This window comes from Nansenia antarctica (assembly GCF_963989245.1).
Source record: "Nansenia antarctica genome assembly, chromosome: 15".
Classification (NCBI taxonomy): Eukaryota; Metazoa; Chordata; class Actinopteri; order Argentiniformes; family Microstomatidae; genus Nansenia; species Nansenia antarctica.
Genome location: NC_137685.1, coordinates 8,448,197 through 8,475,696, shown reverse-complemented (window position 1 = coordinate 8,475,696; position 27,500 = coordinate 8,448,197). Strand labels below are relative to the sequence as shown.

The window sequence follows — 27,500 nt, the reverse complement described above, 5'->3', positions numbered from 1 at the left end:
AGGTTGGTTGACAGGTAGGTAGGCTGGTTGACAGGTAGATTGGTTGACAGGTAGGTTGGTTGGTTGACAGGTAGGTTGGTTGGTTGGTTGACAGGTAGGTTGGTTGGTTGACAGGTTGGTTGGTTGACAGGTAGGTTGGTTGGTTGACAGGTAGGTTGGTTGACAGGTAGGTTGGTTGACAGGTAGGTTGATTGACAGGTAGGTTGGTTGACAGGTAGGTTGGTTGACAGGTAGGTAGGTTGGTTGACAGGTAGGTAGGTTGGTTGACAGGTAGGTAGGTTGGTTGACAGGTAGGTAGGTTGGTTGACAGGTAGGTTGGTTGACAGGTAGGTAGACTGATTGACAGGTAGGTTGGTTGACAGGTAGGTTGGTTGACAGGTTGGTTGGTTGACAGGTAGGTTGGTTGACAGGTAGGTTGGTTGGTTGACAGGTAGGTTGGTTGACAGGTAGGTAGGTTGGTTGACAGGTAGGTTGGTTGACGGGTGGGTTGGGTGGTTGACAAGTAGGAAGGTTGGTTGACAGGTAGGTTGGGTAGTTGACGAGTGGGTAGGTTGGTTGACAGGGAGTTTGTTTATATTACTGTTGATAGAAGGTGTGTGGGAGGTGGGGTGAGAGTGACAGAACAGTAGGTTGTGGTGGGGGGGGGGGGGTGCTTAATGGGGGTGGGGGGTGGGTGCTCCAAGCAGGGGGCGTGACCAGAAGACGGAGGTCAGCAGTGTGGTCAGTGAAGGTCTCACACACGGTGCAGGGGGCAGAGGGGGGAGCGCGGAGGGGAGGGGGGGCGGGCGGGCGGGGGGCACTGTTGTCTACTTACTGAGAGAGGAGAGGGTCGAGGAGCCGAAGAGCTCCAGGGCTGCAAACAGCTGGCTGGGGGGCCTGGGGGGCCAGGGGGGCCACTGTGCTGTGGCTGTCCAGGAGCAGACTGAGGGGCCTGGGATACGGAGCAGGGCGGGGAGGGGGAGGGGGAGGGGGGGGGTGGTCAGGAGGAGGCCGTATGTCAACGGGGGGGGGGGGGGCAGAGTCAAGGTCAAAAAGGAGGAGGGGCGGTGTAAATAAAAGAAGATTGAAGAGATTAAAGCAGCTGAAAGTAAAGAGATAAACCAGGAAATGAACGTATTGCAGCTGCTGTGTCACAGACACAGAGAGAAGGAGAGGCGTAGGACGTGGACTGATCAGGGGAGGCTGGCGGAGGAAGAAATCGGAGGACAGGCACATTGTAATGCATGGAACGGAATGAGGGACGTGTTTGATACCATTCCTCATTCCATTCTATGCATTACAATGAGCCTGTCCTCCGATTTCTACCTCCACCAGCCTCTCCTGGTGTATTTTGAGATAGATAGAGAGAGGTCAGACCATGGAGGTCACAGGTCAGTCATAAACACATAGGGTTAAACATAGACACTAATACCTCTAAACTACATGCTAACTTCATGCTAACTACATGCTAACTAGCTATATGCTATCTTGATGGCTGGTTGGAAGATATGTGCTGAAAATGTATAGCGTTAGTAGAGTTGCTATTCTCAGTGTGTGTGTGTGTGAGTGTGTGTCATGACTAAAGCCATGTGAATGTTAGCATAGCGAGGTCATTAACACCAGAACAGCCATGGGTGGGGTCGTTAACACTAGAACAGCCAAGGGTGGGGTCGTTAACACTAGAACAGCCATGGGTGGGGTTGTTAACACTAGAACAGCCATGGGTGGGGTTGTTAACACTAGAACAGCCAAGGGTGGGGTCATTAACACTAGAACAGCCATGGGTGGGGTTGTTAACACTAGAACAGCCAAGGGTGGGGTCATTAACACTAGAACAGCCATGGGTGGGGTCGTTAACACTAGAACAGCCATGGGTGGGGTCATTAACACTAGAACAGCCGTGGGTGGGGTCATTAACACTAGAACAGCCGTGGGTGGCGTCGTTAACACTAGAACAGCCGTGGGTGGGGTCATTAACACGAGAACAGCCATGGGTGGGGTCATTAACACGAGAACAGCCGTGGGTGGGGTTATTAACACTAGAACAGCCGTGGGTGGGGTCATTAACACTAGAACAGCCGTGGGTGGGGTCGTTAACACTAGAACAGCTGTGGGTGGGGTCATTAACACTAGAACAGCCATGGGTGGGGTCGTTAACACTAGAACAGCCGTGGGTGGGGTCATTAACACTAGAACAGCCATGGGTGGGGTCGTTAACACTAGAACAGCCATGGGTGGGGTCGTTAACACTAGAACAGCCATGGGTGGGGTCGTTAACACTAGAACAGCCAAGGGTGGGGTCATTAACACTAGAACAGCCATGGGTGGGGTCGTTAACACTAGAACAGCCATGGGTGGGGTCGTTAACACTATAACAGCCGTGGGTGGGGTCATTAACACTAGAACAGCCATGGGTGGGGTCATTAACACTAGAACAGCCATGGGTGGGGTCGTTAACACTATAACAGCCGTGGGTGGGGTCATTAACACTAGAACAGCCGTGGGTGGGGTCGTTAACACTAGAACAGCCATGGGTAGGGTCGTTAACACTAGAACAGCCGTGGGTGGGGTCATTAACACTAGAACAGCCGTGGGTGGGGTCGTTAACACTAGAACAGCCGTGGGTGGGGTCATTAACACTAGAACAGCCGTGGGTGGGGTCGTTAACACTAGAACAGCCGTGGGTGGGGTCGTTAACACTAGAACAGCCGTGGGTGGGGTCATTAACACTAGAACAGCCGTGGGTGGGGTCATTAACACTAGAACAGCTATGAATGGGGTAATTTGACGCTGTGAGTAAAGAAAATGTTATATCTTTGCATTTGACTCAAATTTCAGGACCCTCCTTTCATTACTTTTCCTAGATATGTGCATTCTACCACCCAGTATCCCAGTATTTTCAAAATCACATCAGGATAAGCTAGTATAAAGCTATTTAGCATTTTTTCGGTGTAGGAGGCAGGCTAATTTACAAGACGTGCCAACTAGTGGTCGTTGTGTGTAAATAGCAGCTTTCCATTGTAAAGACTAGGGTCATTTGACCCCTGAGGCGGCTCTAAGAGTAGATAACTCTAGTGTTAACTCTGAGGCGTCCGTTTGACTGACACAGAAGGCCACTCCTAGACCTGTCGATGTTTAACTAGATCTCACTCCTCCAACCTTCTGCCCTTTGGCCCCCCCACACCCTCTTCTCTCTGGCATGACGGCGTTTACATAAGGGGCTAAAGTTCATACGGATTACAGGATCGCGCCGTCAAGGTGAGTTCTCTCTAGAGATCTTAAACTTATAGAATCATGTAAACAACATCTCAAACTATAAAACCACTGACACACCTTGTGTTTCTAGGGTCAGTTGTGAAAAGCAAGGGAATGGCATTATGCTGCAGACAAACCGGTCAGTTCGCTACATGACGGAAAATAACAATGATATTCAACATCTACTTACCATAAGACACTTTCACATGTTTAAGTAACGCTGTGTATCCACTGCTATTACAGACGGTATTCATAAACAGCTATTTATAAACAGGCTGTATTTTTTACCTGTCCGCCTGTCTCTTGAAATAAGGGCCATACAAGTTGTCTTTTTAACGGTCTGTCTGTCTCTTTGGGCCATAATATCTTTTAGACGCCCCATGTATTGCACCAGTAAGAGGTTCAGGGTCTCTATGATTCATACAGCTTTGGGATTGTCTCTTCCAGGAACGATGGTGACTCTATCAGCGTGTCTGTGGACTCTCCTGCTTCTCCTACAGAGAGCAGGCTCTCAGAAGTTTACGGTTCACAGTCCCTCACGTGTTGATGCTACGCGTGGTGATGACATCATCCTGCCCTGTCACCTCAAACCCAACATCAGTGCTGAGGACATGAGAGTGGAGTGGCTTAGACGCGGCTTCTCAGACAATCACGTCCATCTTTATCTTGACGGCAGAGACCAGAACTCAGATCAGATCTGGTACTACAGAGGAAGGACATCGTTGTTTAAAGAGGAACTGAGGAGAGGCAACACCTCCTTGAAGCTGTCTAATGTCCAAGCTACTGATGATGGAACTTATAAATGCTTTATTGAGTTCCTGACCTGGTATGATGATTCTACTATTCAACTCTATGTTAAAGCTGTAGGATCCCAGCCAGTGGTCTCCATTGAGGGACACAGAGAGGGGGGGATGGGTCTGCTGTGTGAATCTAGAGGCTGGCACCCTGAGCCTGACATGGTGTGGAAGGACAGTGAAGGAGTCCCTCTCTCTGCTGGACCTCCAGAGACACACAGAGATGGTGCGGGACTCTACACAGTCAAACGACATGTCATTGTACAGGAGACAAACACCAACAAGTACATCTGTAGAGTTCAACACAAGGAGACCAAGGAGGTGTTGGAGACAGAGTGTCACGTCCCTAATGAGCTGTTTGAACGCACACACCCCTGGAAAGTGACCCTTGGTGTGGTCTGGACTGTTCTTATTGTGAGTGGTCTCACTGTGATTGGATTAGCTTTAAGCATATCCATGTTACGTAAACAGAGGGATGCTTTCATTAAAGAGAGGAATAATGTAATTAGAGAGAAGGCTGTTGTCATTACAGAGAGGGATGTCATGAGAGAGATTCTACTACGAGGTGGAGGTGAAGGACAAGACACGCTGGGCTGTCGGAGTGGCCAGAGAGTCCATCAACAGGAAGGTGGGGCTCCTACCTACGCCTGAGGATGGAGGCTGGACTGTGTGGCTGCTGGATGGGGGGTACGCGGCTCTCACTGACTCCCCTGTCCTCCTCTCTCTCCGTCTGCGGCCCCAGAAGGTGGGGGTGTTTGTAGATTATGAGGATGGTCGGGTCTCCTTCTCTGACGTGGACAACAGGTCTCTTATCTACACCTTCACTGGCGGTGCCTTCACTGAGAAACTCTATCCATACTTCAACACTGGCTTAGACTCAGCCCCACTGGTCATCACTCCTGTGACCCCATCCCCCCCCGGCCAGTGTGACCCCACCCACCAGTGTGACCCCCCACCCCCCAGTGTGACCCCCCACCCCCCAGTGTGACCCCCCCCCCCCAGTGTGACCCCCCCCCAGTGTGACCCCCCCCCAGTGTGACCCGCCCCCCCCCCAGTGTGACCCCCCCCAGTGTGACCCCCCCCCAGTGTGACCCCCCCCAGTGTGACCCCCCCCCCACAGTGTGTGTGTTTGTTTAACTGTGCAGTTATCATTTTATACAAAACAATTGTTCTGCATTTCATAAATACTACTATGCTTTTTGTGTTTTGTTTAACTGTGCAGCCATTTTATATATATAGATATTATTTTTTATTACTATATATTATTTGTTGTTTTGTAAAAGACAAAAGTACTGTGATGCAAAATGTGTTTAATTGTGAAGTTATTTTATAAAAACAAATGTTCAGCACGTAATAAATATAAATTTGCTTTATTAATCAGTTTTGCCGGTAAGAATCACCCACAAACATGGAAAAAGCATAATATTTTATGGTTATTTGATAATATCTGTGCATCCATGCAATATCTTTTTTTATTTAATACAGTTACTAGCCTACTTATATTTCTTCAATAAAAAAAGAATCATTGTGTCAAATGTCTGGCTGGGAGAGACACTCAGAGGGGGCCAGTGGGTGAGTTGTGTGTTTGGGTTAAAGCTTTAGTCTGTAACTGTTAGTAATGGAGGAAACTAAGCTTTCCAACGCACATTCAACACCAGGGCCGGCCCTAGGACTTTTGTGGCAATAAGCGAGATTTTTAATGTGCCCCCCCCCCCCCGCACACGTTTTGTCAGGGGGTTGAAGTTTTCGATTGTCCGGTGTTTTCGATAGACGGGTGTTTAAAATTTGCTAAAAAGAGTGACAAAAATGTTATCAACAAATCACTCTAGTAGTCTAATAGTTAAGCAATATCACACGAGAGGGAGTGTGTTATACTGAATATCAGCACGGCTGTGATTCGGTCGTAGGTACGAGGCCGCAGGCCTCGAGTGTGATATTGCTTTTATACAACAGTTCTACAGCGCAATTTATTAGTTAACAGTAATAAGTGACAACAGATTATGATTTGTTTGTTTATTTAATCATTTATTTTGGCTCCGTCAAGAAAAAATAGTTCCTCAACGGGACTGTTCAACTAGCGAAGTTTCCCACAGAAGTGGGGAAAAAAACTTCAGATCAGATATATAAACGGGTTATTTTGATAAACCGGATACATTTTGTGAATATATATGGTTACTTTCTCGCCTGAAAACATATTAAAACTTCATAAAATTATATATTAACACTTGGCCAATGGCGGCCAAAATTGAGGATTGAGAGTTTTGCTTTGCGCGCTGATGTCTTCTTAGTAACAATGTAGTCTAATTAACGGTAATTTAACACCTGTGCGGCGGAGAGCTACATATAGTTAAAAGTCCCAGTGCTGTTATACTATATATCGTAACTCATGGAATGCCTCTTGTCCAATCAAATTACTTGGTCGGAACTAACTGTTGTATAATGTGTCTATATAGTATGTGCATGCATGCGTGTGTGTGTATGTGTATATGCGTGTGTGTGTGTGTATATGCGTGTGTGTGTGTGTGTGTGTGTGTGAGTGTGTGTGTGTGTGTGTGTGTGTGTGTGTGTGTGTATGTGAGTGTGTCTGACCTGTGTGAAGATGAGGGTCTCGGAGCTGCGGCTGTCCAGGCTCAGGACGAAGCGGATGGACTGGAACAGCTCCTGGACGCTGGCGCGGAACACCTCCTCCTCCAGCCCACAGGTGGCGCGCGAGTACAGGACACGGGACTGGACGATGAACTTGAACAGGTACTCCAGAGCCTGCGGTAGGGTGAGTGAGAAAGTGAGTGAGTGAGTGTGTGTGGGAGTGAGTGAGTGTGTGTGGGAGTGTGTGTGTGTGTGTGTGGTGTGAGTGAGTGTGTGTGTGTGTGTGTGTGTGTGTGTGTGTGTGTGTGTGAGAAAGTGAGTGAGTGAGTGTGTGTGTGAGTGAGTGTTTGTGGGAGTGTGTGTGGGTGTGTGTGGTGTGTGTGTGTGTGTGTGTGTGTGTGTGTGGGTGTGTGTGTATGTGTGTGTGTGTGTGGTGTGAGTGAGAAAGTGAGTGAGTGAGTGAGTGAGTGAGTGTGTGTGTGTGTGTGTGTGTGTGTGGTGTGAGTGAGTGAGTGAGTGTGTGTGTGTGTGTGTGTGTGTGTGTGTGTGGGGGGGGTGGGGGGGGAGGGGGGGGAGAGAGACAGGACAGGATGAACTTCTCTGAACTTCCATCCGTTCTTTAAGATGTGGATAGTTATGAATAATTTACATAGGACACTTTTACATTGAATAGTGGCTTGTTTGAAAATGAGCAAGTTTATTAATATTTCAGCTCACTGGAGCCAGTCAGTCTCTCTGTCCTGCAGTACACACTGTACATTCAGTATTGTATTAATATTGCATATTTCATTTCACATGAAAGATGGACATGAAAATAGATAGATACTGTAGATAGATATTTAGATGTGAATCAGGGGACAATGTGGCTGCATTGAAAGCTGCTCTGACATTTTTACCTGGCAATATAAATGGTAATGTTGCCATTAGAATGTATAACCTATATCAGCCCAATGCAAACCTACAGAGGCTGTTCATAACCTGCATCAACCCAACCAGTGGTGTAGTCTAGTTTTTTCTAGTGGGTATACTGTGATTTTTCCCTCCCAGCCTCATATCGTTCATTTCGGAACGCCATGAAAAGAAATCTGCGCTCCCTGTCTAACGTTATCTAAATTACATGTTATAAGGCTGATCTGTGCATGATAGTGCTGCATTTTGACATATTTCATGTGACAGTCAGTCCTAATGGTCTAAGTGCTTCGTAACACAGACGGGGTGAATTTTATGAATGAAAGTGTGAAAGTTCTGCCACAAAACACTGTCACGTATCCTCACACATTTTTAAGTGGGTATATGGAAATCCTTGGCCTTTCCTAGTGGGTATACGGCGTAGTCCTGCGTATCACGTAGACTACACCACTGAACCCAACCCAAACCCAGAGAGGCGGTCCTGCTGAAGACACACAGCTGCTGCGGCTGCTGCAGTCAGAACCGAGGGTGCTGTAGAACCCTGTCAGGTTATCCATCTATTGTACATTTAATTTATACCAAAAAAAACGTTTTCTTCCTTTATCCAGCACTGTGGCTGCTGATGGAACTTGTTCTTATGGGAGATTTTACTTAGGATGACAGTGATGTATAGTTGATTGTCTTACTTAGACAAATGTACCTTTGTAACGTTGTAAGTCGCTTTGGATAAACGTGTCTTAAATATAAATGTAAATGACGGACATAAAAAAGACTTATAATAGATATGATATATATATATATATATTAGTATATATGTTACGGTACATGTGGGAATACGGTACGTGTGGGAAAACTAGGGTTAGGGTTAGATGCTAGGGTGCTACGGTTAGGGTTAGGGTTAGGAGTAGGGTTAGACATGCCAGCATGTACCAAGTCGACGTAGCACCTAACCCTAACCCTAGTTTTCCCACATGTACCGTATTCCCACATGTACCGTAACATATATATATATATATATATCTATTAGTATAGATATATATTAGTATATTAGTATATTAGTATATATATATATTCATCTCACCCTCATGGCTTCCTGTATGTGATCCTGTCGGACCACCTCAGCGGAGCGGTCCATGTACCACTTCAGACAGCGGATCAGCTCTCTGTTCATGGAAACAAACACCACTGTATTAGCGTCCATAATGAAGACCCTCACACAGTAAACACATGTTGATATATACCTCGACATCATGTTTCCATTCAATCAAATGTCTAAAATTGCACACTTTAGTGTATAAAGCAATGGGTTAAAGTTTTAACATTGGTAAGTAAAGCAGCATCGATGCAGCCAGACACAGTGGAGGCTGAGCCATGAGGAGATGGCACCATCTTAACCTCCTCTCTGTCTGTGGAGAGAGAGAGAGAGACAGACGGCATCTTAACCTCCTCTCTGTCTGTGGAGAGAGAGAGAGAGAGAGACAGACGGCATCTTAACCTCCTGTCTGTCTGTGGAGAGAGAGAGACAGACGGCATCTTAACCTCCTGTCTGTCTGTGGAGAGAGAGAGAGAGACAGACACGATCTTAACCTTCTGTCTGTGGAGAGAGAGAGAGAGACAGAGGCCATCTTAACCTCCTCTCTGTCTGTGGAGAGAGAGAGAGAGAGACAGAGGCCATCTTGACCTCCTCACTGTCTGTGGAGAGAGAGAGAAACAGACGCCATCCCTCCTCTCTGTCTGTGGAGAGGAGAGGGAGACACTCACTTGTAGGCTAGTGCTCCGGCGAAGTGCTTCTGGATGTAGGTGTCCATGACAGGCCTGAAGTGGTAGTACTTGCTGTCTCTGAGGAGGTTGATGATGAACACCTGGAGAAAGGGGCGGGGAGGTGGGGGGGGGGAGGGTGGAGAGAACGGGATGGGAGAGAGAGAGGGGGGGGGGAGAAAGAGAGAACAAGATTGAGAGAGAGAGAGAGAGAGAGAGAGAGAGAGAGAGAGAGAGAGAGAGAGAGAGAGAGAGAAAGAGAAAGAAGAGTGTCAGAGAGAGGAGCAGGATTGGGACAAACACCATGTCACCCCACATGACCAGCACCATGTCATACCACAGAACCACGTCACACCACAGGACCAGCAGGACCAACACCATGTCACCCCACAGGACCAACACCAAATGATCTGACACACACTTCATCCTCCACTACCACACTAATACGCCTGGCTATTCTCTGCTGCACACTCTCTCTCTCTCTCTCTCTCTCTCTCTCTCTCTCTCTCTCTCTCTCTCTCTCTCTCTCTCTCTCTCTCTCTCTCTCTCTCTCGTGGTGTGAGATGACAGAGACGACAGAGCCCTGGAGGACACAGGGATGATGAGTGTTTGACTCGTCTGTTAGAAGGTCAGCTTCACCCTCCCCGGGGCGCTGGGCAGGACAGCAGACAGCTGGGGACCAGGCTTGCCACCGTTCTCACCACCAAACACAGGACAAAAGATGGCGTGCCACTGCACGGGGCGGGAGGTCTGCAGGAATTGGTGGATTTTATGCTATACGTACGCATGAGGGGTCCCGTGTGTTCATCCAGCCCAAAATACAGGACATCCCGACTAGGGGTGGGACGATTAGAAAATGTAATGTCACGATTATCGTGGGCAAAATAATCGCGATCCACGATATTATCGCGAGAATTTAAAAAAAAAAAAAAAAAAAAAAACTTTTTTTTTAGAATGCCAATAAAACACACTGTAATCACTTTAACTTAGATTTTGTTGTATTTTTATTGAATCATGTTAATAACATTAACATCATTTTAAAAACATCTTGACAAAAATAAAAATCTTTAATAAAATCTTAAATAAGGTAATGATAAATTATAAGGTATAAGGCATAAATAAAGGAAAAAAATACTGTCAAACAAAACTTGAACACTGACACTTTTCTGTCATCAAACTGAGTGCTAGCCTTGTGGCTTAGAGACTTGAAAGCTTCAAGATAGGTTAAAGTGCAAATGTGAGAAATCTCAATTATATTACTATTTATTTATAACATACGATTATGACATCCTCCCTCTCGCCAGTTTGGGGCAACATAGACTTCTCCCCTGGTGCCACGGATAGGGGTTTCAAGCGGTGGGACAGCAAAGGGATGGTTACTATCGGACATTTATATGATACGGAAATACTACTTTCATTTGACCAATTATGTAAGAAATATGACCTACCACGAAATGAGTTTTTCAGATACCTTCAGATACGAAGTTTTTTAAATAGCCAAAAAGACACTGGCCTCTGTCACCAACCCTCTCCGCTGGAGGAGATAGTCTCTGCTGGAAAGACGAGAGGCATTCTGGGGCTTGGGTATAGAGCACTTTCGAAATATGATAAAGGCAAACCTGCATTTACGCCCAAAGACTGGAATAATGACCTGAACATTAATACTGATGAAGCAACTTGGTCACTAATATGGCAATCGGCAAACGACATCTCAATCTGTAATAGGACGAAGGAAACGCAATTTAGACTACTACAACGTTTGCAGATTACTCCCCAACTTAGACATAAAATGGATCATAACAAATCGGAAATGTGTACAAAGTGTATTACCGAGGTTGGGAGCTTTGTTCATTGTGTTTGGACTTGTAGATATATAGATGATTACTGGAAAGGTATAGTGGATAAAATTCATCTAATTCTAGATGTTACATTGGATAAGGACCCCATGTGTCTATTGTTTGGGTTCCCAGACAAACAACTTAAAAGTATGCATTCCAAAAGACTTCTGTGTATCCTCACTTTTTGTGCAAGGAAAAATATATTGCTGAAATGGATAGACTGCAAACCGCCTACAATAGCTGGATGGCACAAGGTAATTTTTGATATGATTCCTATGGAATATCTGACATATAGGTCTAAGTGTAAGATAAAGACATTCTATAAGATTTGGTCTCCGTTCTTAGATTATATTGGTACCAGCCTGGCTGCCATTGTAATGAAAGGTTTGGTGGATTACACTCAAGAAAGTACACAAGACGAATGTGTAACAGATCTACAATGTATGGGTCACAATATTATTTACTGTGCTGGTGTTGTGCTGCCGCTGTGTTTAGGACTGTAAGACATGGATGCTGTCTCCGATGGGGGTGATCCCCCCATATATTATGGCATGTGTTGTGTCATTTTCTTTTCTGTTTATTTCTGATATGTGACATGGCCTCCCTCCCCCCCCTGTTTTTTTGTTTTTGTTTTGTTTTTAAACATTTTCTGTTTATGGACAATGTACTGCATAACAAAGTGCAAAACTAGTTTTCTACTATTAATGGGACAATAACCTCCCCCACGGATACTAGTTGTTGTTGTTATGTCCTGTTGTGTACATGTCTCTGTGAAACACTGTGAAATATTAACCCCCCCCCAAAAAAACACACATAGGTCACATACATTAATACATACAATAAAAACAGACAGACAAAGCAGTGTTTATAAAATGTAGTGCCTATTTAAAAAGTCCAGTCATTTAAAAAAAAAAAAAAAAAAAAAAAAAAAAACGATTATGACGATTATTCAACTAATTAAAATTTTCCACGATAAAGTTATCGCGGGTGTTTTTATCGCGATTAACGATAAACACGATAATCGTCCCATCCCTAATCCCGACTAATACGGGACAGTTGGCAACCCTATTGCTAGCTAGCTACACCTAGCGAACACCTAGCTACACCTAGCGAACACCTAGTTAACAGCCCAGAGGATCATCAAAGATCATCAAAGATCCCAGCCACCCCAACCAGTCTGTTCAAACCGATGCCATCCAAAAGCCTCAGGGCCAAAACTCAGAGGCTAACCAACAGACACTTCCCCCAGGCCATCAGGTTCATGAACAAGCCCACTGTAGACAATTGACTATCATCCCCAAGCACACCCCATGTATACGGACTACGTAAACCTTAAGCTCACAGCCACTTTACTACTGAACTATCTAGTTGCACCACTAGCGTATCCTGTCTTACCTCTTTTATCTATTGTCACCTTTATCTTGTATTATGCCTATTATTTTTTGTCACTTGTGTCCTGTACTGCTGTCACTTTCTTTATCTTGAATTATGGCTATTGCCTTATGTCTTGTGCTGCAATGTCAGGAACCAAAGCCTAAGAATTTTACTCTCTTTCACTCGTGTAATGTGACGTAACACTAAACTTGAAACACACACACACACACACACAGACACACACACACACACACACACACACACACACACACACACACACACACACACACACACACACACACACACACACACACTGTAGAAAAGGTTCTGATTCTGGGTGCTTACCACTTTAAGAATCACGTTCTCCAGGATATACAGTATGTGAAGTGGTTTATTTTCATTTGAATAGAAATATTCTAATTTGTAGCATATGTGATTCTAGTTCTACTGTTTCTGTAAAATGAGCATTGCACCTGTGTTTTGTTGAATAAGCCTGATGATTCATTTGTTATTTCACTGTGATTATAATACTGAGTGTAAGACACGCACGCACGCACGCACGCACGCACGCACGCACGCACGCACGCACGCACGCACGCGCGCACGCGCGCGCACACACACACACACACACACACACACACACACCATGTCGTCCGCCTCCTCACCAGTGACTGGAACACCAGAGGGCCGTATTTGTCTGTGTTGTCATCCAGGATGGAGAACAGCGTGTCCAGGATGTCCTGCAGGAACTGTCAATCAAACACACACAACATCAGGCTGATAGACACACACCTTAATCGTGTATAATTATACATATCATGTCTAATTAGTCATACCAATAATTATCATTATAATAATAATACATTTATCTTGTACAGTATAGTGTTTTTCTCAGTACTCAGACACTCCATTTCAACAGATAGATACATACAAAGCAAAGCACAGTCAGGTACAACAACAACAACAACAACAACAACAACAACAACAGCAACAACACAAACAGTTAAAGATGAAAAGGGGATGGTTGGAATGAGGTTCTTGTGAAGATGCTGGGTTAGGTTTAGGGTTATGACTAGGCTTAAGGCCGGTTTAGGCTTCTGCGTCGAATTTACGTGCGTAGCTTACGTAAATTCTTACGTAGGTCTCGCAATTTACACTTCTGCGTAGGCCGCGCTGCAATTACACCGTCACATCGCTAGGTGGCAGTGTGTTTTCAGCCCCTGTGCTGTGCCTCTTCCGGTTAGGAACTCAACGGAGCTCAAAGCTCTAAGCGGCATAATAGCGATCTTTTTGTTGTTATGTTGTTGTAAATAAAAGTTATATGATGCATTGAAATGACATTAAACTAAGATAATACGATGGTTATCATAATTTTTCAAATCTTTATTAATAAGTAATTACAGAAAAGGTGAATGACATTTCTGTCATGACTTCCGCATTTTGGGCGACGAGAGAGTCGGAATCTTGTCTGAATCATGTGCTACCAAGCGGACCAATCACAGAGCTTACGGTTAACGTGCGCTCTGACGCGTGGATAGATTTTTTGAGAGGAGCACGTCCAGGCTACGCACGTCCACGCGGGACTACGTAAGCTTACGCGTAGCCTACGGCGTCGACTTTACGCAGAAGCCTAAACCGGCCTTTAGGGTTAGGGCTGTGGTTAGGGTTAGGGCTGTGGTTAGGGTTAGGGCTGTGGTTAGGGTTAGGGTTATGGTTAGGGCTGTGGTTAGGGTTAGGGCTGTGGTTAGGGTTAGGGTTAGGGCTATGGTTCGGGCTGTGGTTAGGGTTAGTGTTAGGGCTGTGTTTAGGGTTACCTTGACGATCTCCTCTCCGCTGACGTGACGTAGCCGGGCCAGGATGTCCATGACGCGGTCCGGGTGGGCCTTCCACTTCAGCAGCGCCAGCAGGTCCACTGGGGACGCAACAGGGTTGGTATCATTCTGGGGGTACGGGGGCATGAGGAGGTTTATAGTCCTACTGGTCTGGCTCAGCTTGGTAGAGTAGGCGGGGGGGGGTCCTACTGTTCTGGGTCAGCTTGGTGGAGTAGGAGGGGGGAGGGGGGTCCTACCGTTCTGGGTCAGCTTGGTAGAGTAGGCGGGGGGGGGGGGTCCTACCGTTCTGGGTCAGCTTGGTGGAGTAGGCGGGGGGGGGGGTCCTACCGTTCTGGGTCAGCTTGGTAGAGTAGGAGGGGGGGAGGGGGTCCTACCGTTCTGGGTCAGCTTGGTGGAGGACAGCTGGGTGGAGATCCAGAGCGTCTCCTTGGCGCTGCGTTGGAAGATGACGCTGGAGGGGACGGAGGGGCCGGTGTAGTCCTCCTTACAGCAGGGCAGGCCCAGGTACAGGGCGTGGTTACTGAACGTGGTGTTCTCATCACACTGACACACACACACACACACACACACACACACACACACGCAGGAGAAGAGTATGAAACACGGTGGTGTTGATGCGTCGTAAAGCATGGTAATGATCCTGTATTCAAGCTCTTTTCTCAGCTGAACTGTCGTTACCCTTTTAGCTGAATGAAACACCGTCCCTCAGAGAGAACAGATTTGGTTCTTTGGAACATTGTTGCTTTTTGAACACAAAGATTAGCCAAAGAGAGGAGGTTGGGGAGGGAGGGGGGGTTGGAGAGAGGTAGATAGGGAGGGGGGTAGAGAGAGGTAGAGAGAGGGGTAGAGGTACTGTAAAGGTAGAGGTTATAGAAGTTATAGAAAAAGAGGTAGAGGTAGAGAGAGGGTGAATAGTTTCCTGACCTTGTAGACGTAGAGTTCGTGACTCTCGTCTGACAGCGTGGTGCCGTCCTCCCTCATCAGAGGCGTGAAGGAGAAACCAAACAACTTCTTCTCTCCTTTGTCCTTCGCTGCAGAGAGAGAAAGAAAGAGACTTACTTTCACATTAAAGACACACACACACACATACACATACACATACACACACTACCACCTTAGAGAGAGAGAGAAAGAGAGAGAGAGAGACATAAAAAGACAGAGAGAGAGAGAGACTGAGAGAGTGACATAAAAAGACAGAGAGAGAGAGAGAGAGAGAGAAAGACAGACAAAGACAGAGAGGAGCTTCTACAGAATGTCTACCTGCATATTCACCAGTGGGCTGGTGGTAATGACCTTGTGGAGACGTACTCACTGGAACAATGTCTGAATCTGTGTGTGTGTGTGTGTGTGTGTGTGTGTGTGTGTGTACTCACTGGAGCAGTGTCTGAATTCAAAGCGCAGATGGGAGCCCCTGAAGCGGTCGATGGGGATGGGCAGCTTTACCACCTCGCTCCAGCGGGGGGCGTTGTTGTGGTAGAGCACGAAGGAGCGGTGCTCACAGATGCTAGGCTCCCCCGACCCCAAGCTGATACACTCCTACACACACACACACACACACACACACACACACACACACACACACACACACACACACACACACACACACACACACAACAGAGTTAGATGTGCCTGTATTCTACTGTGTAACTTTCACCACAGTGATCAGAACACAGATGTGTTACAATTAACGGGTTAAAACCAGACCCGCCTACATACAATATGTGGACAGAGAAAGTATGGGAAATCTACCAGATGGAACAAATAACATACACTCTGAGACTCCAGAAACATAGATTTATTAAAAGATGGAGCCCTGTCATGTCCATATTAATACAGTGAACCCTTCCACACATCTTGACTCATATATTTCGGTATCCTAGACTCACCTCATATCACTACAAATATCACTGAAATAAGTTCTAAAACAAAAAAGAACACAGATGTGTAAGGCAGGGTTACCTTGAGGATCTCTCCATCAGCGTAGAGCACGAAGACGGTGACTTCGATGTTCTTCTGGACGCTCTTCCCTCCCCGCTCAAAGTCCCCTCGCTCCAGGGTCAGGTACAGGTCATTACGCACGTCACCTGGGAGACGGAACACACACACACACACACACACACGCACGCACGCACACAAACACACATACAGCAGGGTAAGCACCAAGACCAGAGAGCCCCATCCCTCCACTGCCTCTCCCCCCTAACATGACCTCTCCCTGGGTAAGCAGACAGCCTAATGGGCCTCAGCTGCACCTGCTCCAGGCTGCACTGGATGGCAGGACCATCATCGATCCTCTCCAACCATTTGACCTGTTTACCCACACACTCACGCACGCACGCACGCACGCACACACACACACACACACACTCACACACACCACACACACAGGAACGTGCACACACACACACACACACACACACACACACACGTAGACACACACAGACACACACACAGGAACTCATACACACAAACACACACACACACACACACACACCACACACACACAGGAACGTGCACACACACACAAACACACACCACACACACACACACACACACACAGGAACTCATACACACAAACACACACACACACAAACACACACACACACACACACCACACACACAGGAACGTGCACACACACACAAACACACACCACACACACACACACACACACACACACAGGAACTCATACACACAAACACACACACACACACACACACACACACCTCAGTGCTGCTCCTGCTAGTCCCCTGAGTAATACCCATATCTGGTTATCATATTTCATTCTGCTCTTGTTCTTGAGAGATTTCAGAGCGTCGTGCATTAAGACGGGGTTAAAAGCTCAGTTTATCATTGTGTATGCAGCGAGTGGGTGAGTTTGAAGGAGGACTGTGATGATGTGGGCTGCGTTGACATAGTTCTGTAATGCCTGAGGATCTCTGGGTCCTCGGAGAGGTTTAGAGAGAGCTTGTTAGGAACATCAGCGTTCTCTCATTAAATATTTCATCAGAAAAAAAAAAGGAATCAATCCCGTATGGAGTTGGCTGTGTTGTCAGAAGCCCTTCGATTAACGCCGCGAGATTCCCCCGTCGCGTGTCCTTATGGGGAGAGTCTGGGACAAACGTGTTCAGGTGGGGATGGCCAAGACCTAATGTTAGTAAACCACCTGGTGATTGGTTAATCATGCATTAAAGATGGACGCCTACAGAGAGAGGACAGCCACGTGTAAAGCCTGGCACCTCCCCTCAGAGCCCCAACATCCTACCCTCAGACCTCAACATCCTCCCCTTAGAGACTCAACATCCTCCCTTTAGAGACTCAACATCCTCCCCTTAGAGCCCCAACATCCTCCCCTCAGTCCACCAACATCCCCCCCCTCAGTCCCAGCCGCCTCCACCCCCAGCCCCAGCCCCCCCCCCCCCCCCCCAAACAGACCAAGCCTCCCCCACCCAGACCCAGCTCTCACAGCTGAAACCAGACCCCCGGCTTGGAGAGATCCAATCTGTTTGAAGAAGGCCACCTCCGCCACGGCGTCCCAACTCGAGTCACACTCCAGATGAAATCAAGACGCAAATCGAAAACACTCTACTCAAGAGTGCAATTTCACTAAGACTGTTTATCGGCTATAGAAAATCCCACCCGTAGGCTCTAGCCACACTCTGGCTGAGAGGATGACAGGATGAGAGGAGAGGAGAGGAGAGGAGAGGAGAGGAGAGGAGAGGAGAGGAGAGGAGAGGAGAGGAGAGGAGAGGAGAATCCCTGCTTGTGACAACTGCGTATGGATGTAAACAAGAACCGTTGCTCTGCGTTTATGGTTGGTACCAGTGAGTGTTAATCTGGAGGCTACAGAGGCGGCCTGTCCTGGCCCGGCGTTCCCCTGAGCTATGGCAGCAATCACGGCCTGAATCGATCAGGCCACGGGCTCAGCAGATTGGTGCACATTAATACTCCTCACTTTCTTACAGGCCCCTCATGACTCACACATAGGTTATTACAGAGAGAGGGGAGGGAGAGAGGGAGAGGGAGAGAGAGGGAGAGAGAGAGAGAGAGCGGATAGAGCCGATATTAAAGCAGCCTCTTGATTTGGGAGTTGTGAGCCTCGGCCATGAGACTGCGTACGGAGAGAGAGAGAGAGGGAGGGAGGGACTGTTTCTGGGATTCCAACCCATATAAATAGAATATTCTATGGTTCAATAACCCATAGGAATAGAATATTCTATGGTTCAATTACCTAGAGAGACAGTAGGTAGAAACAGCAGCAGAACTGGGACTACCCAGCTAATTCAGGGAGAGTCAATGGCTGTCCATTGTCCCTTTTAAATAAACTAATAAATAAAAAACCAGAGGCAGAGAAGAAGAGAGGAATCGGCAGAGAGGCAGTGAGGTAGAGGGACAGAGTGAGAGAGAGAAACACAGAGAGAGAGAGACACAGAGAGAGGCAGGGAGGCAGAGAGACAGAGAGACAGAGAGACAGAGAGACAGAGAGACAGAGAGAGAGACAGAGAGACAGAGAGAGAGAGAGACAGAGAGGCAGAGAGACAGAGAGGCAGAGAGGCAGAGAGACAGAGACACAGAGAGGCAGAGAGACAGAGAGGCAGAGAGACAGAGAGACAGGGTGGCAGAGAGACAGAGAGACAGAAAGACAGAGAGACAGAGAGACAGAGAGACAGAGAGGCAGAGAGACAGAGAGACAGAGAGACAGGGAGGCAGAGAGACAGAGAGACAGATGAGATGACCGAGAATGTTGGTTCTCATCCAGAGGTTTCGTAAAGGTTGTGCTACGGTAACAAATCGTGACGATGCCGTCTCCCCCTGTCACTCGTCACCGATTAGGTTGAGGCACGGCGTGTCGCTAGCTAGCGCGTAGCATGGAGGATGACAGAGACTCTCATTAACTTGTCTCTGCCATCGCCAGCGCACAGCTAACAACGCTAGTCCCTCATCCAGAGGCACACACACACATACACACACACAAACACACACACACACACACACACACTTAACCTAACCTGGCCTAAAATGGAAACGAAACAGGAAGAGGCATACACAGGAACACACAGGAAGAGTTTTAGGATAACTAAATACTCTCAGTGAACTCTGTTTTGGATTCACAGTATCGTCATTCGTCTGCCGTCCTACTTTGTACTAGGTGAGTGTTGGTGTATGTTACATAGGATTTTCTCCACTATTTGGTTGGAGGTGTACCAACATTCAAATACCGTAAGCATATCTTCTTCAGCTATTTTCAGATTCCAATGCATGACACATCATTTGAAAGCTTACAATAGACACTTTTATAATCTGTATAAAACTGAAAGATGGCCCTGCTGACTTGGGGAACAAAACACACAGCTCCTAGGCTGTCACAAATGAGATGGAAGGATGAGCAGAATATTGATGGAGGTAGAGAGCTGATGGAAATGAGGAATCTGAGAGTGCATCAGTGAACAAACAGACACAGACAGACAGACAGACAGACAGACAGACAGACAGAGGTACAGGCTGGTACAGGCTGACTCAAGCACTTTGAGTTGCATTCATGTACGAAACGCGCTATATAAATAAAGTTTTACTTACTTACTTACTTACTTACTTACAGGCAAGTAAATATTATCTATACTCCCAACTGTCACTCCGTCGGGAAAACTGGCCAGTTCAGGGGAGGCTGGCGGAGGTAGACATCGGAGGACAGGCTCATTGTAATAAATGGAACGGGAATGGTGTCAAACACTTGGTTGTCATTCTCCCCTGTGCTCTGATGTCTACCTCCACCAGCCTCCCCTGTCCCATGACCTCGCATACAGAATAAATGACCTTGTAGCATGTAGTATATACTGTATACCTCAACAAGCATGAAGTTCTGACGAAGGCTTCTGACCCAAACTCTCAAACACTGACCTTCTACAAATTCTCAAACACAACAACCTTCACATCTAACCTTCTACAAGGATCCGGAGTTACAAGTTTCCATGTGATCGTAAGCGGACAAAGTCTGAACTCACCTGGCATGATGACGTCAGGGAAGCCCAGCTTGCGTGTGATGGCGACGCCTCTGTTGAAGATCATAGGGTTCTCTCTCCTCACCTGCTCCATCTCTCCACGGAGGAGCTGCAGGGAGATGATCAGACCTGCGGAGGGGAAGAAATGACAACTTTAAAAAAGTATTTTGTAAACCCATATACACTCTTATAAAGGTCGTGAGCTTAGAATTATAAGGTTCTATCTCCATTTTTGTCAAAATTTAGTTTTTTACATAATCTGATCCATTAGGTGTTTATTAATGCCTGTGTGGTGTTATTTTTAAAATGTTGACATTTTTGAGTTAGTAATTCATAAAATACAACGGTTCCATCTCACAAAAACATAATGGAATGTAAAAACTTTGACGCTCAATATCTCTGAACTACCCTAAACGGAGATAGAACCTTATAATTCTGTGCTCACGAGGTTGCAACAACATGTAAAACTGGAGCTTTGACAAATGTGGCCTAATCTGTTTGTAGGACTAATGGAAGGTTTGTATTCTAGGTTATAATTTGTTTTTGTTTTTCAAACTAAACTTAAAAAGTTCTGCGGCCGTACCACCTTGTCAAGCCTGATCTCGTCAGATCTCAGAAGCTAAGCAGGGCTGGGCCTGGTTAGTAACCTGGATGGGAGTCCAAAAAGGGTGAAAGCCTGGTTGCCGTGGCACATATATGTGGCTTGGGGTTGGCATGTTCCCCCCATGTCCACTAGGGGTCTCCTTCACCCCACATGGAAAGACATGCCAAAGTGAACACCCGTCCCTGACCATGATGGTGAAGAACGCTACTTGGTCCCCGGGGCGCCGGGCGTCGGTTCAAGCCGCGCCAAAAGGGCGACCGCTGGAGGAATGGCAGCCCGGATGGGTTACAAAGGCAGAGGACAATTTCCACCTGGCGACCCACCGAAGATAGTGCATGTGCTTGTGTTTGTGTGTGTGTTCACCTAAAAAACTTGCATGTGTGTGATCAGAGTGTAAAACTGCCGTGTGTGGCCATTAAAAGACCATCAAGGTCCGATTTCTTCTTCTTCTTCTTCTTCTATACCTGCTAGTGTGACGTTCCCATGGTGATGTACAGGAATACCTTCATCAGAACAGGGGAGGCTGGTGGAGGTAGGAATCGGAGGACGGGCTCATTGTAATGCATGGAACGGAACGAGCAATGGTGTCACACCTGTTTGATACCATTCCTCATTCCGTTCCATGCATTACAGGGACCCACCCTCTGATTCCCACCTCTGCTAGGTACAGACCACTAAGGCTGGAGATACAGGAGGTGTGAGGGAACGATGGCCGTCCCAGATCCTCCACCTGCTAGCCGGCTAACCTAGCGTCACCCATGAGAAATACCTCAGGAAAGTCTTCTGTTCTTACAAACACCCCAGGAAAGTCTTCTGTTCTTACAAACACCCCAGGAAAGTCTTCTGTTCTTACAAACACCTCAGGAAAGACTTCTGTCTCAGGAGGGCCTCCAAGATCTCCAAGGACCCGACCCACCCTGGGCACGAACACTTTGTCAAGCTGCCCTCGAACAGGAGGTACAGGACCCCGGCCGCTAAGACAAACAGACTGAAGAACAGCTTCTACCACAGGGCCGTCAAGGCCCTGAACACAGAAAAGGCCTAAGTTCTGGGCCCAGGACAGTCCGGACGGATTGTATGGCAGCTAGTGCTGAGGCACAAACATGTACATTTTCAAGCCTGCAAACTGTGACACTTTAAAATAATGTGAAAAAATACTTTCTTGTGCAATATGACAACCCTAGTTGACTATCTGTGCAGTATAGTACAGTGGATTGTGTACATAGCCTTTATTGATGTAAACCAGCTCCTTACCTTCTTGTGATGTTATGCATCTATGCTTTTTCTAAAAATGTGTTTCTTTTTTCTTTCCTAAACACCAGGGGAGCCTCCCCTCCTAAATTTCGTTGTTTGGTACCTGTACTGTAGCAATGACAAATAAAGTCTATCTATCTATCTGTTCTTACAAACGCTGTTTCAGTCAGCAAACCACACTACCAGACTACTAAACCACCAGACCCCCAGACCAGACTACCAGACCACCAGACCACCAGACTACCCAGACTACCAGACCACCAGACCACCAGACCACCAGACTACCCAGACTACCAGACCACCAGACCACCAGACCACCAGACTACCCAGACTACCCAGACCACCAGACCACCAGACTACCCAGACTACCCAGACTACCAGACCACCAGACCACCAGACTACCCAGACTACCCAGACTACCAGACCACCAGACCAGACTACCAGACCACCAGACCACCAGACCACCAGACCACCAGACCACCAAACTACCCAGACTACGAGACCACCAGACTACCAGACCACCAGACCTCCAGACCACCAGACCAGATTACCAGACCACCAGACCACCAAACTACCCAGACAACGAGACCACCAGATTACCAGACCACCAGACCTCCAGACTACCAGACCGCCAAACTACCCAGACTACCAGAATACCAGATTACCAGACTACCAGACCAGCCAGCGGCAGACAAACTCTTAGAAACACCCTGCAGCATCACTCAGAGCCCCAACCGATGTCCTGCTAGGATGAGAACCTCCCCGGGCACTGGGTCCAAAGTCTCTCACAGCCAAACGCTGGCCCCAGAGTCTGGTGCTTTAAATATACAAAAGAATTCTTTCAGTCTGGAGAATCTCGTTTTTCAGTTTTATAATTTAAAATTCGCCCAAAACCTTGAGGCAATTCATCCACGGGAGTTTGGAAGTTTCATACATTATGTATGGTGTCCCCCCTGCCCTCGGAACTGAGTGGAGCAGAGAAACTCCCACGCACTGGAGGGCTGTATTAAGATTAAGATTCAACTTGGCTGTCATTGAACAGAGCACATACTGAGACAACAAAATGTAGTTGGTTCACACATCTCCCTCTAGGGAAGAACAGCGCTTTGGGCTCTGGTCACAGGGTCAGCCATCTTCGACGCCCCTGGAGCGGTTAGGGGTTAAGTGCCTAGCTCAAGGGCACAACGGCAGTGGTAGGCACCTTAGATAGATAGTTAGAGCAACACACACGCGCACGCACACACACATACACACACACACACACACAGGTTCCCAGGTGTGACAGATGTTCTCAGGTGTGACAGATGTTCTCAGGTGTGACAGATGTTCTCAGGTGTGACAGATGTTCTCAGGTGTGACAGATGTTCTCAGGTGTGACAGATGTTCTCAGGTGTGACAGATGTTCTCAGGTGTGACAGATGTTCTCAGGTGTGACAGATGTTCTCAGGTGTGACAGATGTTTCCAGGTGTGACAGGTGTTCCCAGGTGTGACAGATGTTCTCAGGTGTGACAGATGTTCCCAGGTGTGACAGATGTTCTCAGGTGTGACAGATGTTCTCAGGTGTGACAGATGTTCTCAGGTGTGACAGATGTTTCCAGGTGTGACAGGTGTTCCCAGGTGTGACAGATGTTCACAGGTGTGACAGATATTCACAGGTGTGACAGGTGTTGGGTGCAGGAGGGGCCCTACCGTAGTTGGTGCTGGGGGCCGTGTACTTGGTGCTGGACTTCCTGATGATGTTCTCGTGGATCTGATACCACTCGTTCTCATTATTACAGCTGAAGGGGAGAAGAGGGAGAACCATATCAGTCTATCAGAGAGATAGTGAGAGAGAGGAAGAGTGAGGGGGAGAGAGAGAGAGGAGGGGGGAGGGAGAGAGAGAGAGAGAGACAGACAGAGAGGCAGACAGAGAGACAGAGAGAGAGGTCTAGTACCATTAGGACTATTACCTGGTACAGACAGGAACATTAGTATATCTACAGCAGCGTTAATTGAACCTTGGAGATTCCGCTGGCAGTTGCAAGGCCATGAGAATGTTTGTGTGTGCGCATGCATGTGTGTGTGCGCATGCATGTGTGTGTGTGTGTGTGTGTGTGTGTGTTTGTGGGCAGTTAGAAGGCCACGATGTAACACAACGCAGGCGGCTTGTAAATAGATTATATTGCATAATGAACCAGGCTGTACTCCCTCCAGGTGTGTGTTTGTGTGTGTGTGTGTGTGTGTGTGTGCGTATGTGTTTGATGATGGTTGTTTCAGCGCGTTGATAGGACTTGTGATGAGCTCCGATTCAGTCTTCTGTCCTGAGGTGTGAATATATCTCCATATCTCTGTACGTTTATCGACAATTCTTGTTATTGTTATGCAATTCTTAGTAGTCCATTTCCTAGCTTTTAAAGTTTTTATGGTAATGCACACACACAACTGATTTAACAGGAGCAGAAAGGGCAGTGAATTCTAAGCGAGGAGCACAAGAAAGAATGTTTCTAAAAGCCCCACTCGGATCACAGAGAAACTAACCAGCGACCCTGAGTTGGTTCTTATTCAATTCTTATTCAACTGTGAGTGGTTCTTATTCAACTCTGAGTGCTCGCTTACACAAGCTACATTATATGAACCCCATCCAGGTGAGAGAGATCCAGGCTACATCCTAGCTAACAGAAGGACAGCTAGCTTGGTGGCGTTTTGTTCCAGAAGCCCTGAGGGCTGCCTGGAGCTACAGGATAGAAGTCACTCTGACTGACATACTGCCTGGGAGGAGAGAGAGACAGAGAGAGAGAGAGAGAGAGAGAGAGAGAGAGAGAGAGAGAGAGAGAGAGAGAGAGGGAGGGATTGTGGGAGGGAGGGGGGAGAGAGGGAGAGAGAGAGAGAGAGAGAGAGATGAGCGTGATGGCTGAGAGGGAGGGAGAAAGAGATAGAGACAGAGAGAGAGAGGGAGGGATTGTGGGAGGGAGGGGGGAGAGAGGGAGAGAGAGAGAGGTGCGTAATGGCTTTATAGGAGGGAGAAAGAGAGAGAGAGAGAGAGAGAGGTGCGTAATGGCTTTGAGGGAGGGAGAAAGAGAGAGAGAGAGAGAGAGAGAGAGAGAGAGAGAGAGAGAGAGAGAGAGAGAGAGAGAGAGAGAGCGTGATGGCTAGGAATGATGGATTGAACGGAACATGTGTTTGATACCATCCCTCATTCCATTCCATTACAACGAGCCCCGTTCTCCGATTTCCACCTCCCCTGATATCATCATATCCAGTGACCACCTGCTCATTCAGCTCTGCATCCCTAATCCGATAACAGTCAATATATTCAGCCTTCCCCCTCCCTCCGTCCCCCTCCCTCTCCCCTTCCCTCCCTCCCTCCCTCTCTCTGTTTTCTCCTTCTCTCGTTCTCATTAGCAGCTGCTGTTTCTTCCCACAGGTTGTGGGTTAGGGTTGTTGCTTAGCACATCCCGGAGTTGCAGCATCAGACGCCACCTCGGGCGGTTTAGTGAGCTTTTATGTAGAACATTTTTTTTTAAAAACACAGGATACGTGCTAGTTGACTTCATTAGACTCGGCGTCTCTAAACTCCACAGGCGACCTGCTACTGTAGCGGCTGCTGTCGTTCCTTCTAGAAGGGACCCGTCACTGCGCCAAACAGAAACAGGAAGATGGAAACATGCAGGAAATAACCATAAGCTGTGCGTCGTGTCTCGGAATCAGTCGTCCAGGGTCTGCTGCATCTGCAGAGCCCCCCCCCCCCCCCCCTCCGCACACTGCTGCCACTAGGGGTCCTCGCATTACAGAGAGAGTAGATACACACTCATCTCTCTCTCTCTCTCTCTCTCTCTCTCTCTCTCTCTCTCTCTCTCTCTCTCTCTCTCTCTCTCTCTCTCTCTCTGTGTGTTGGCAGCAGATACACACACCTGTCCCCCTCTCTCTGTCTCTCTTACTCTCTGTTAGTCCATCATCTTAGTAGTAGCATAATATTAGTAGAGTGGTTAATATAGCATACTTCATGCATCTCAAGTTCCCATTTGACTGTCTAGTCTCTCTCTCTCTCTCTCTCTCCTCTCTCCTCTCCCTCTCTCCTCTCTCCTCTCTCTCTCTCTCCCCTCTCTCCCCCCCCTCTCTCTCTCTCTGCCTCTCTCTCCCTCCCTCTCCCTGTCTCTCTCCTAGCAGCACATAGCAGATCCTGATAATGTAACCTTTCAAACAGAACGTTACGATAACATTATTTTAAATGATAAATGATCTTAACCACATGATATGAACCCATACAGAGTGGCCTCCCAGTCTGTCATTGTGTCTAGCAGAACAGAGACAGTCCCCTCTGTGTCTGTTAGCGCCGAGCTAGCTGAAGTAGCATAGCCAGTCAGACGGTATGACTCATACTAACTAGAGGGGGTAGGGTACCACTGCCGCCTCAGCCCTGAGGCTGTGAGACCATGGTCATTAACCTGCCACTGTCTCCGAACTCACCAGAAGGGTGCCCTGTATCGCCGCTGTTGTGCGCAGCCATAGTGTGCAGCAATGGAAATGCATTCATAACAACAGAAGCATGTACCAGACGTGGTTGTGGTTGTCTCCTGTGGTTTATAAGTTCTATGTGTGTGTGCTTGCTGCATATTGCACTCTGGTGTCAATAAAGACCAATATAACAGAATAGAATAGAATATAACAGAATAGAATAGAACAGAATAGAACAGAATAGAACAGAATGGAATAGAATAGAACAGAATGGAATAGAATAGAATAGAACAGAATAGAATAGAATAGAATAGAATAGAATAGGTAGAACACATGTAGGAGTGTTGAGTATCCGGTCTGTCCTGTCCTTGTTGGTCTCAGTTTCAAGAAATACATTATATCTAACCTTAAAAATGTCTCAAAATTTGGACTTTCAATCAAAACAGCAAGTGATAAACAATGGAAGACCAATGCCTGAGCTTAATGGACCTATTTCAAACAAAGGGACAGAAAATAACACTAATTTACAAGTAAAGGTAAGACCAAGCAATATATATTTTAATTTGGGTTGAATGAGTATGAATAAAGGAACTGCATTTGCCTATAAAATGTGAATCGAATATGTAAGTTACCGGTATGTACCGTATGTTACCTGTATGTGTGTTACCTGTATGCATGTGTTTTCTGTATGTGTGTGTAACCTGTTTGAGTGTGCAAAGAATGCTGATATGAAATATTAAACAATAGTATTGTGCAACCTGCCAATTGAATGGTGAATTTAAGCTACCTCTATCGGGTTCATATGTGTGTAAATCTAGCTCTGATAGCCAGTGCCAGTGGGCTGATAATAATGGATGCACTAGACGATATTGGCAACACTGTCTG

At 47.0% G+C, this 27,500-nt stretch overlaps 1 protein-coding gene across 6 annotated transcripts in view; it reads right to left on the bottom strand.

The window, feature by feature from the left end:
- Nucleotides 1-27,500, bottom strand: part of dock3 (dedicator of cytokinesis 3) — a gene marked incomplete at both ends in the record, with an annotated part of 160,152 nt that overhangs the window by 30,054 nt on the left and 102,598 nt on the right. For all 6 annotated transcript variants that reach the window (XM_080545853.1, XM_080545854.1, XM_080545855.1 and 3 more), the window contains 11 exons: nucleotides 6,618-6,788; nucleotides 8,605-8,686; nucleotides 9,285-9,385; nucleotides 13,159-13,242; nucleotides 14,308-14,405; nucleotides 14,700-14,868; nucleotides 15,250-15,356; nucleotides 15,699-15,861; nucleotides 16,285-16,409; nucleotides 20,326-20,451; nucleotides 23,871-23,959. In XM_080545853.1, the coding sequence (XP_080401979.1) occupies nucleotides 6,618-6,788; nucleotides 8,605-8,686; nucleotides 9,285-9,385; nucleotides 13,159-13,242; nucleotides 14,308-14,405; nucleotides 14,700-14,868; nucleotides 15,250-15,356; nucleotides 15,699-15,861; nucleotides 16,285-16,409; nucleotides 20,326-20,451; nucleotides 23,871-23,959 (1,315 nt within the window). The remainder of the gene's footprint in view (nucleotides 1-6,617; nucleotides 6,789-8,604; nucleotides 8,687-9,284; nucleotides 9,386-13,158; nucleotides 13,243-14,307; nucleotides 14,406-14,699; nucleotides 14,869-15,249; nucleotides 15,357-15,698; nucleotides 15,862-16,284; nucleotides 16,410-20,325; nucleotides 20,452-23,870; nucleotides 23,960-27,500) is intronic.